This window comes from Rhinichthys klamathensis, unplaced genomic scaffold, assembly GCF_029890125.1.
Source record: "Rhinichthys klamathensis goyatoka isolate OS25496 unplaced genomic scaffold, OSU_Roscu_1.1 h1tg000044l_1, whole genome shotgun sequence".
Lineage (NCBI taxonomy): Eukaryota > Metazoa > Chordata > Actinopteri > Cypriniformes > Leuciscidae > Rhinichthys > Rhinichthys klamathensis.
The window spans coordinates 518,517-531,483 of NW_026606591.1; the positions used below are offsets into that span (position 1 = coordinate 518,517).

A 12,967-nucleotide genomic window follows, 5' to 3' on the forward strand; every position below is an offset into this window, starting at 1 on the left:
CCGCCGTGGGCTTAAATGTCAAAGCGGGATCGGCGGATGCCTGCTCTCTCACCTCAATAAACAGGTCTCTGTTTGTTTACCGTGTAATCCATGCGAGCGGCCCGCGTTTTGAAACTGTTATGAACGGAAACTCATTAAGCATGACAGCTGCGTATACGGAGCACACACTGACTCTGCTGCTCTGGAACCTGGTTTGGTATTGGCTAACAACACTCCAATAAGCGTAAAAATACACAGCATGGTCATTTAGTCATATTTCATGTTTGTTAATATTAATGATTCAATGAATAATCAGTATGATTAGGTGTACAAACAACTGGTGATTATCATAATATAATCCCTTAAAGGGTCAAACCAAAAATTACGCAATTGCGCAGTCATTATGGTCAGATTCAAGAGAGTGGTGTAAAATAATCGAATTTAATATTAGTTAAATAAATATGATTTATTTATTTATAAATAAATTGTTGCATTTTAAAATTATGCATATTTGAATCTCTAAAAGTCTAAAAGTACTAAAAAATGTTATGTTAAATGTATTTTATTTTAGTATTTATCTTAAATATCTTAATATTAATATTAGTTTTAATTTTTAAACCATCTTGGATGGACTTTTTACTGAGCTCTTTGCAGTGCATTATCGTCTCGATAATGGGTGGGATGATCGTCTCGTCAAAAGATACAGGCGATACTGAGTGCCTACCCAAAATAATTAATGCAAAATAATTTTGCTGCCTATATTTCGGCATCAGAAGCGTGCATACGTTGACTTCAAATGTTGGTTTTGAAACCACAGCCTCAAACATGAACGTTTTTTAAAGCCCACAACTACAACAAGACATGTGTCATGATCTAAAAAGCCTGCGGATGTCAAGCTAACCGCTCCAGAATAATGTGCACATGTGAATTTGTGCCTATGCATTATAGTTTCAGCTCCATCGCAATCCATACAGTATGAAAACCAGCACTAAATGACACTGAGGTCAAGTGCAATCCACCCAGCAAGTAACACATGCCAGTGTCAGATAACACACCACAAAACTCCACACTTCTGCTACGGGCTGGAATCAGCCGCATGAAACCCCCGAACATCAAACTCAACCAGAGCAACGGCCCGAGCATGGAGATTACCTCCTCAGTGAACGCTCGTGTGCTTGCAGTGTGTAACAAGTGGTGACTAGCAGCAGATAAACCTGGGAGGGAGATGAGAAAGCCACACACACACACACACACACACACTGCAACATCAGAAGTAAAGCGTGACGTGTCAGTATTCCTCTAGCACAGCAGCACCTATCCCTTTTTCTGCTGGGCTCTGTATTTCACTGGATCAGATACTTGATGGCTTTTCCATCACCGTGGCAATAAGTCTGGCCTTAAGTGTGTGTGTGTGTGTGTGTGTGATGCTGCAGTGCTGTGATAGGCAGACTAGTCGACGCCAAGGAAAAGAGTTAAGTAGTTCTCAGATTAATCTCAGTATACAGAGCACAAATATACATACACTCTCTTGCTACAGTGTTCAGAGCTTTAACCAGTTAGAGTTTAGGATTACTGAATTACAAATCCCATATTCAGTTCAGACTGAAACAAGATGTGCATTTCCTGAAGGATACAGCAGTGTTTGCAAAGAGGCAAAATATAGTGCAAACATTTTAAATAAATTGGTAGCACTTCACAATAAGGTCTCATATGTTAATGCATTAACATAAACTAACAGCGAGCAATACATTTTTACAACGTTTGTTCCTTTTTGTTTGTTAATGCTAGTTATAAAAATACAATTATTCGTTGTTTGTTCATGTTAGTTCACAGTGCATTAACAAATACAAGTTTAATTTAAAAAATGCATTTGTAAATGTTGAAGTTATCTGATGTTGTTACAACAACAAATGATAGCGTATAGTTTATGTCTCAGGCCTCAGAGCTGGTTCGACATGAGAATCAAGACAATGATTTTGAGTGACTTTGCAGATGTTAAAGGGTTTATTCACTGCTGGTAAAATGGGCTTTCAATAAAACTTGGCTGCCTTTGCCGTAGAAATTAGATTTTTTTTAATCGGTGCTACTTGAATAGAGAAAAAAAAGGCTTATGTCTTCCCTTTTGCCCAAATAAAAATGGGGCCAGGTCTGTTCTGATGGGTCCTGAGCAGCAGAAAAGACCGTTACATGCAAATAATAAAACCTTAAGTAACCTTAAATAATATAATCATAGTCCGGACCTGCAAAATAAACAGGCTTATCAATTTTTCAAAAGGAGGAAACTTTCCTTTAGGGGGGATCATTTGAAAAGTGCCAACCATATAAAAGGTCCCGAAACTGAACTCTAACCCAAACCCATCATGGGTTTTATGAGGGCTTAAAAATCACCAAGTTAAGGTCTAATTCTGGCCAGTGTTGGCAAAGCAATGAAATTATACTGAGCGCAACACATAACAAAACCAGCGACTTGTTTACACCCGGGTTATGGTCTATGGAAAGAGGGAGGGTTTATTGAGGGTGGAAGAGAAAGAGAGACACTGCTATAAAAAAACACTGAATGTGTGGGGAGTAAATATGTGTGGTGATCTAATGTGATACATATATACATATATATATATACATATACACACACACATATACGTATATATATATATATATATATATAGTGCTGGTCAGAATTATTTGCCTCCTTGGTAAATATGATCAAAGATTGCTGTAAAAAAATAAATCTGCATTGTTTATCCTTTTGAGATTTTATTAAAAAAGAATGCAAAAATCTAACCTTTCATTGAAGTAAAAGAATTGAAAGTGGGGGGGAAATCACATTATGAAATAAATGTTTTTCTCCAAAACACATTGGAAACAATTATTTGCCCCCTTTTATTAAATACTTATTCCAACATAACAGCTCTGAGTCTTCTCCTATAATGCCGGATGAGTTTGGAGATCAGAGACCATTCCTCCATACAGAATCTCTCCAGATCCTGCAGATTCCCAGATCCATGATGGCGCTTCTCCCCTCAGTTCAGCCCACTCATCTTCTATGGTTCAGGACTGGAATGGCCATTGCAGATGCTTGCTTTTGTGCTCAGTGACCCATTTTTGTTTTGATTTTGATGTTTGTTTTTGGATCACTGTCCGGTTGGAAGATCCAAACAAGGCCCGTTATAAGATTTCTAGCACAGGCTGTCAGGTTTAGATTTTTTATCTGTTGGTATTTGATTGAATCCATGATGCCATGTATCTGAACAAGATGTCCAGGACCTCAGGCAGAAAATTAGAACCACAGCATTAAAGATACAGCAGAGTATTTCATTTAACACATGGGGTACTTTTTTATCCCTGTATGAACCTAACCCATTAAGTGTTTGCTGCCAAAAAGCTTTTTTTGTTTTTGTTTGTTTAATCTCTCCATAGAACGTTTAAAAAGTAACTGACACTACTGGAACTTCAAGCGGGACGGGATCTATGGTCGGATGAAACAAACAAAAAATAGCTAATTAATAATACAACTTTTAATCAGTGATTAAATGCACATTATAAATGCATATTTTCCAATCACAGTCCATATTCCTGTTAAACATTTGTTCCAAATATCGGTTCAGCTGTAGTGTAATATTCCTGTACACAAGCGAACAAACAAAGTCATCAATGTTTTCTTCCCTGTACTGTGTTCTATTTGCTCTTGGCATTTATTACACTGCATTTAGCATACTAATTTAATCAAATCATTCATCTTCATTTCAACAATAGCAGACGAGAGGCTAAAGGATGAATGGGGAAATGTAGGCCAGTAACCCTTCTGAAGACATTCATCTGCATGCTGATTTATGTTCATTTCATTTAAGGCTATAAATGATTCTCTCTCCTCCTCGAGCTTGACATATTCCAGCTGCCGGTTATCTCGCAGATCTCACAGATATGCATAAATATTCACCTACAGGAGAGACTCAAAACAAGGTGTTTATGTGACGCGTGCATAATTGAAATACGGCCGTATTAAATCGTTCTTGTCCTCTCAAGCTCCCTGTCAAATCTGATCGTACATGCGTTTTATAAATGAGCCTCCAGATGTCTCTAAACACTTTCTTCCTGAAATTCTCTGGTGACCTGGATGAACTTCCAAAGACACTCATTCTTCAAAGCACACTTCCTTCCTGATACACACCAACAGATGAGTGTGTGAACAAAGCAATGCTGAGTAATGGTTGGTCAGGTGCTAATAAGACGAGGGTTAACCTTACCCATTATTTATCTAACGACAATTTGGAACGAAAGGGACAGGGTCATGTGAGGTGAACAAAGCATCACGGGATAAGATCAGAAAACGGCCTTCCTGGTCGTCCATTACTGGAAGAGTTGGATTTATTATTGGTGGATACGAATGTCCGTGGCTCTACCAGTGGAGAAAGAGTAATGGCCAACTTGGATCACGTGTGCTTTGATAACTAATCCCATTACAACCTTGACTTCATTGCATTTCATTCTGAGTTGTGCAACAGTCAATCACAGCTAGAAATAAAGGAGAAGAGCCTTAAACTGAATCCCATCTGTTGCACAACTGAAATGTATGTTAGACCCTATACGGACTAAGCTACTGAAAGAGATGCTTCCAGAGGTCATAGATCCTCTTCTTAATATTATTAATTCATCTTTGTCATTAGGATACGTACCAAAAACTTTTAAGCTGGCTAAGATTAAACCGTTTGTTAAAAAACTGCAACTTGATCCTACAGAATTGGTCAATTACAGGCCGATCTCGAATCTGCCTTTTTCTGTCAAAGATCCTAGAAAAGGCAGTATCCTCACAACTATTACAAGTTACAAGTATGTTCCTTTTTAGAAAGAAATGATATCTGTAAGGATTTTCAGTCAGGATTTGGACCGTACCATAGTACTGAGACAGCTCTCATCAGAGTCACAAATGAGTTGCTCTTATCATCCGATCGTGGTTGTTTCTCTCTATTGGTGTTACTCGATCTTAGTGCTGCATTTGATACCATCGACCACACCATTCTATTAAATAGATTTGTAGCAGTAAATGACGTACCACAAGGCTCAGTACTAGGACCGTTGCTGTTCACTCTGTACATGCTACCCTTAGGAGATATCATTAGGAAGCATGGCATTAGTTTTCACTGTTATGCTGATGATACTCCGCTCTATATTTCTCAGGTGTTCAAATACTTATTTTCCTCACTGTATGTATATATATATATATGTATATATTAGGGCTGTCAAATGATTAATCGTGATTAATCACATCCAAAATAAAAGTTTTTATTTACATAATATATGTGGGTGCACTGTGTATAATTATTTTGTATATATATATATATATATATATATATATAAATACACACACATGCATGTATATTTAAGAAAAAAATATTATTTATATATAAAATATTTATATTTATATATAATATAAATTATATATAAATCTATATACAGTATACATGAAACTATTTCTTAAATATATACAAGCATGTGTGTGTATTTATATATATATAAAATAATTATACACAGTGCACCCACATATATTATGTAAACAAAAACTTTTATTTTGGATGTGATTAATCACGATTAATCATTTGACAGCCCTAATATATATATATATATATATATATAAAGACCTATTATGCTTTTTTCATGTTCAATTTTCTTTAGTGTGTAATGTTGCTGTTTGAGCATGAAAAAGGTCTGCAAAGTTACAACGCACAAAGTCTCTATTCTCTATATCAGTCGTACTGTTTCTGAACTCTCTGAAACGCCTCAATTGTAGTCTTGAGTTTCCTTTTGGGAACAAACACGTCACAATATTCCTCATTTAAATAATTCCCGCCAAAGACATACGCTAAATAAAGGGGCCTAGTTGAGTTAGTTAGTAGCGTGTTAAACTCTTGGTTATGGTAAGGGACGTGACATTTCCCAAAAACCCTATTCTAGTAGAGCCCAAAAAACAAAATCAAGACTTTGTAAAATAGCTTAATAGGTCCTCTTTAATCCTTGAGTACCAGAAGCTTTTCTCTTCTAAATGTTCTCATTTACTTTTAATCAACCCCACACAGGGTCCAAAATTAAAGCTGAACTTCCTTCATTAAAAAAAGTTGTATTCATAAAAGAATGACTATTACTTTACAAAAATCATCCACACTCACATGAAATGAAGTCTCACATTTCTGTGTGATGCTAGTTGCAAGTGCCAAATTTGAAAAATTGGCTTTAGCATCTTCCAAGTCAAAATATAAGAGATTAAAATGAGAGAAAACAGCCAACAACTTTTTCCTCACAAGTAGGAGAATATTCCTCACATCAAGGCACCAAAACTAACATATTAGTAACAACATTTCTGTGAAAGGAGTAGTTGCAGAGAAAAACAACAACAGTTACTCTTAGAAAAAGGTTTGATGGTGTTCTATTTAGAACCATAGGGTTCTTAACTCAAGTTTAAAGAACCCTTTAAGCCAAAAAGGTTCTATATAAGGAAAATTGCATAATACTTTCATGTTTAACAGGTTATTTAAATTTGTTTCAATTTAATTAAAATAAAAAATGAATGAAAACAAAATTGATTACTTAAAACGATCCCATGATGGAACCCTTAAAAGGTTCTAAATATGAAGCGCCAGACAGAACCCTTAAGGGTTCTAAATAGAACCTTTTCTTTTAAGATCGAAAGAACACCACAGACACAGTGTGGGAAAATCTGGGAGTAAAACTGGGAATTGTGAAAAATATGATAAACCGGTGTTTTGCCAGATGAGAAGTGTATCTATGTATCATCTTTTTACTCTATTAATTAATTTTATAACTGTATCATATATCTCTTTTAATTTCTTTTATAACTGTTTTAATTTTCCTTGCTTTTTATTTTGTGATTATTTTAATTCCTTTCTGTAAAGCACTTTAAATTGCCATAGTGTATGAAATAAAGGCCCTAAATAAATAAACTTGCCTTGCCTTGCCTAGGAGTGATGAGTGACAAAATAAACAATAAAACATTTTTAAAAAAAAAACAAGCATGTAGAGAATATACTAAATTGACTGGCAGGTGAGACTAAAAGTGAACTCTTTTAGTCAATGCATTAACCAACATTAAATAATGGGACCTTATTGTAAAGACATTTTTATGGTCAAAATCACCTGGCATTAGTAGGTGTACAAAACAAATGTGTAATTTTGCGACCTAAACTCACAGATGATGAAACTTTCATTAAGTGCAGGAGAAATTTCATTTAGTGCAAGACCGACCTGCTAACATTTAGAGGACGCAAGATTTGATTGGCCATGGGTACGGCACGTCTCAAAGAGAAGCTAGCCATAAACTCCCTCTCAATCAATACACAGACTGTAAAGTGATTGAATTCAAGACTCAAAGATCTCCACTGCAGACCGCTGTTTATTGCCCTACACTCCGAGCATCTGAGACTGCTTGGATAAGGATCTATAAATAACTGAATGTGCCATGATATTGAGAGAGGAAGAGATAAGGCAGAAAAGAAAAGGTGACCTGCGAGGGGAAGAACAGAGGAAAGACAAGACTTCCTGAAACACATCGCAGCAAACCTGACAACTGTGTGAAAGGTCTCGGCCGGGGCGAGCAATAGAGTCGCAAACAAACGCTACGGACGGATGCATTGCTTTCCTATTATTTTCACGGCAAAAACAACCCAAGTCGAAATCTTTGCTGAAAAGCATTTTTTTTCTCATATAGACACTAAAAGGGAGGGCTGATTATGAACTTTTGAAGATGTAGGGCTCAAGAGTACCGCCCACTTTTCCAGCAGCTTTGTTTCTGAGAGTATTTTTCCTTTCCCATTGTTCTTCAAAGGCCTTTGAGAAAACAAGCCGGTTCTACAGTTCTACGCCATGACCCGAACAAAGCTCTGAGATAAATCACCATATTATAACATTTGATTCGAATCTATTAGTGTTGGGGAAAAAACAACTAAGGTAAATAGACTTTGTACTTAACATTTTGAAGTAACTAAGTATTTTACTGATATTTATTAACTAATATTTTACAATATAATAATATAATAAATGAATAAATGTAGTGGTAACAATTTACTTTAGGGTCCAATTCTCACTATTAACTAGGTGCTTATTATCATGCATATATTACTAGAAAATTGGCTGTTTAAGGACATATTAATGCCTTATTTTACATGATCATATTCTATATCCCTTCATCCACCCATACCTTAACTTAACAACAACCTTAATAACTATTAATAAGCAGTAATTAGAAGTTTATTCAGGCACAAGTCATAGTTAATAGTTACTTAATAGTGAGAATTGGACCCTAATCTAAAGTGTGATCAAGATAGGCTAATTTATATGTATGCATTGAAAAAAATAATATATATATAACATTTTAAATAAAATACAATTTTAAGATATATAAAAAAATATAAATGATTGGCTATAACTTCTAAAAATATTAATTGAATTTATTAAAAAATATTCATATGTATTAATGATATAATACATGCCTGAAGAACAAAATGCACGACCAAATTTTTTTTTTTTTTTACTGTATGTGAACAAATGCAATATATAGTGGGGTCCAAAAGTCTGACCACTTTAGAATTTTTTTTGTATTTAAATAGAAAAAGTTTTAGATTTCTGAAAAGTTCACACACACACACACACACACACACTCTTGTACATCTATCTTTCAATGAGGACATTCATTGGCACAATGCAATCTCTAGCCGCTTACCCTAACCTACTCATCACAACTAAGTGCTTAACCCGAACCCTTACCCTAAACCTACCCTTAACCTAATTATAACCTTATCCCTAAAACCAAGTCTTGACCCTCAAACAGGCCTTTAAAGGGGTCTCAGAAAGTGAGGACCGGCCAAAATGTCCTCACTTTACTCTCTTTGTCCTCACTCCAATGGTCTAAAACTCAAACTGGTCCTCACAAAGATAGTTGTACAAGCACACACACACACAAAAAAAATGTCTACACTATTTATAGGCCACTCATCAAACAAGTACATTTATTTATTTGATTAGTGACCTAGAAATAGTGTAGAAATTGTGAATTTTTCCGAAATCTAAAAACTTTCTTTCTATTTAAATACTGAAAAGAGACTCTCTGAAGCTCAAGATGCTCTTTGGAAAATCTAAAGTCACGCTTGAGCTTCAGTGCCGCTGTCATTAAAGCGCAAGAGACACAAACCAAATACAACGAAAATTTCTGAAATCCATCTTCGTTTTTTCCAATCCAACTTTTTACAATATGGAAAAAAATAATAATTTTCCCAAGCAGTCTGAGACGTTTGGACCCCGAGCACTGTACGCCTCGCTGCATTACACAAGAGAGCGCAGTGCTTTTGTACTTCTGCTGCTCCGCACCAAAGAGAAACGCTATTCTGACCATCAAGGGAGACAGAAAGAGCGACAGAGAGCAAACAACCAGCCAAAGACAGACAAACAGAACAAACAACATGAAGCAAAGGCCAGTGTCTACACCGTAACATGACCGATATGCCAATTAAAGGGAAACAACAATCAATATTAATACCAATGTATGATGGAATTCCACATTGCGGTGTGGAGGGGATCGCAAACACAACATTATCAATTATGATGACTAAGCAGATGTCGAAAAACACACCGATTCTGCTCCAAAACACAGCAAGCTTTGTTAATGTGTACTCGCATCCTAACGCCCAAGAGACTTATGAGGGCGCTTTTCATAGGCAGCAACTAAGCAAACAGCCCGCCAATTTGGCCAAAACAAGGTATCTTTTGAGGTAGCCGTTTGGTAGAGCTTTAAAAATGAGTTTTGGAGCAAATCCAGTGTGTCCGTGAACACAGGAAAGAATAACTGCACTGGAGCAGCTGTTTGCATAGTAAATCGCTTAGTGAACGACAACAAGGCAACAAAATTGTTGGTTTAAAGTCCTGATGGCATGTTGCAGATGCTTCTGGATATGAATGTGTCCTGCCCGCACCATCTGTACTAATTTAGTACCAATTTGTCATTTAATTGGAGCTTGAATATGATTTACAGTAGATTTACAGGAACAACCCCGCTGGGAGGAGATCATCATTCATGATTTATTCAAACCTTGTGGGCTTTGAACCTACAACCGTTTAGGCTGCTTGACCATCTATAACCATTATACCACACAACATCTCTTTCTCCACAACACACTACACAGTTTTCATATTTACCCCCTTTAACAGCCCTTACCTTCATCAAAATGATCCAAACTTGGAAAATATAGGGATTGATGGTATAGCTAAAATATTTTACATTAATATAATCAGTCATTTTAGCTGGAACTTAAACAAAACATGTGTGTTAAATGTGTAAAATGTGTTAAATATCTATTTTTGTATGAAATTAAACTGATTTAAATGACAAATTACAGGTACTTCCTCCCATTCGATTATTTTCTCCTTATATTCGGAACTTTACGGATGAGGATCAGAAATAAAATGATTCAAAACAATTTGATGAGTCGACAAAAGCAGCTTCAAGTGGCTCGAGTTAGCAACAAAATCCTCAAAACAGTCAAACTAATATCTTAAATCTGAGTCTAAATTCAAAAAATTTCAATTCAAAGTCTTCATTGTGAAGTATTTATGCTGTAAAATAAGCAGATGTGCAACGGTTCTCTGCACCCGGAAAACAACCCAACTCTCTACGTCTTAACCAGTTTGGGAAACATCCTACTCCGTATTTAGCATAAACAAATCTACCACCCACCCAGTCCTACCATACAATGAAAACTCAAGCTGTGCATTCATTGGACAGTCAGACTGAGATGTGTGGCAACTAAATATGTGGCAAACACAGGAGCAGATGGCCTGTTTTCTCCTGGAGTCTCAGCACTGTTTGATCAGCTGTGACATCATCTACCTCCAGAGAGTTCGTCGCCTGAGCACGAAACACGCCAAATGAGGTTTCACCATAAAACGACAGCACACAGCCTGAATGAAGTCAGCGCTGCAGAGGATGATAAAGCAATGCGACTCACCTCAGGCTGAGAGAAAGCTGCTGGTCTCTGGACTGGAGGAGCTCGGCCACCGAGAAGCTGCTACTTCCCAAGATGTGGCTCTAAAAGAGGAAACACAGCAGCATCTGGTCATGAAATGTCATCCAACTGTACCGATGATCTGTTGAACACGTGCGGTTATAAACACATCTGGAGAGTTTCCTACTGTACATACCACTGTTCATTAATGTTTAAAGACGTCACTATGCCTCAACTGTAGTACTACAGCCATCAGTGTTAAGGCCCTTGCACACCGAAATTTTCGCACGTTAAAACAATAAATACGAACGCACGTTATGGCAATCACGCTTGCACACTGCCTCCGAAACTTTCGTCCGTCATAAAAAATTCGGATCAGGTTAGATTTTCTGCGGTTTTTGCATTTGTAGCAAGCAGTTTGAATGGTGTTTTGGCAATTCAGAGCCACCGAATCACGAATACAAAAAAAACGAAAAGAAATTTCGGACTCAGTGTGCAAGGGCCTTTACAGTTGATTTTTCAATTTCAAAATCGGATGGATGGATGGATGGATGGATGGATGGATGGATGGATGGATGGATGGATGGATGGATGGATGGATGGATGGATGGATGGATGGATGGATGGATGGACGGATGGACGGATGGACGGCTGAACTGGAGGAGTGTTTCTCTCAGAAGAATACAGCAGCTTAAGCACAGCCGCTTAATCTTGTCAAACAACATCATGACAAAACAGAGACATAAATGTGGACTGGAAGCATTCATCACTCTGGGTTTGCTTTTTCCGCCGAGAGAGATGTTCATACCAAGGACATGCAGCCCTCTACGCTGCTTTAATTGGTAATTACAACACACACACACACAGGATTCCCTCGACATTTCTCAACAATTAATTACCGTGCCACGTTCTTCACTGGAAAGGCTCAAACAGGCCCAAACAGACCCTGTTAAGTTGACAAGACAAACCAAATGAGAACCAAATTAAATATTAATAACGTCTCGGTTATGTATGTAGGAGGGAACGGGACTAAAGGTTGACTGGTTATGTTGTAGTCAATGTAGCTATGCTTGTTCGTGTCATATACAGTTTATTATATTTTATAAGTTAGAGCTGGAATCGTGACTCTATGTGTAACGGCCATCCAACGTGTGACTTCCGTAAACACATTTTGTTACGCTTGGAAATGTTGCCTTGTGAAAAGCGAACCAAACGCAACATTCAACACATTTTAAGGGTGTGTTCACACTTGTAGTTCGGTTCGCTTGGCTGGTTTGGTCCGGACCAAAAAAGAAAATTAGCGTTCACATTGGCATTTTAACACCGAACCTAAAGATGCCGGACCTAAAGTCACAGGGATTCGTTCACAACCTGATTGGTCGGCTTTTATCACGTATATTTCGCAACAGAACTTACCGAACATTCAAAACTATGCTGTGTTCTGGGATAAATGCGCTCGCTGTGTGTGCGTAGCTTCATATGATGGTATTTTGACCAGCTGAGAACTCGTGAAGAGCTTATAAATGTGTAAAGGAGTCAAACAGCGTCAGGAATCCCTGCGTCACACACACACACACCTGCTGTGAGGAGACACGGTTCTGATGCCTGTACTGAACTGTGATGAGCCACATCACGACTATGACGACAAAAAACAGGAACGCTTGAGCTTTCTGTCCTCTTTATAGTCGCATCTTGTGACATCACGTCCTGTTTTTGGTTTGTTTACATGCGTTTGGTCCGTGTTGTGTTCATATTCCAGTCAACACACTTTTTCAAATGAACCGCACTAACAGAGCAATCGCACCAGAGTTCGCTAATCCAACCAAACATGCCAAGTGTGAACACACCCAATCCTGTTTCAGAACAAAGCAAAAGGGTTGTGCACTCTTATTGGTAGCTGAAAGCATCAGTACATTTTCTTTGTTTTGAACCCCTAGTTGTGTCCGTGTTTCAAACAACATTCCTCTACTGTTCCTCACCTCCAC

General features: G+C 37.3%; 1 protein-coding gene across 5 annotated transcripts in view; it reads right to left on the reverse strand.

Moving 5' to 3' along the window:
• inpp4b (inositol polyphosphate-4-phosphatase type II B) overlaps positions 1–12,967 on the reverse strand; it is a 204,401-nt gene that overhangs the window by 144,553 nt on the left and 46,881 nt on the right. For all 5 annotated transcript variants that reach the window (XM_056247211.1, XM_056247209.1, XM_056247210.1 and 2 more), the window contains one exon: positions 10,986–11,065. In XM_056247211.1, coding sequence (XP_056103186.1) covers positions 10,986–11,065 — 80 coding nt within the window. The remainder of the gene's footprint in view (positions 1–10,985; positions 11,066–12,967) is intronic.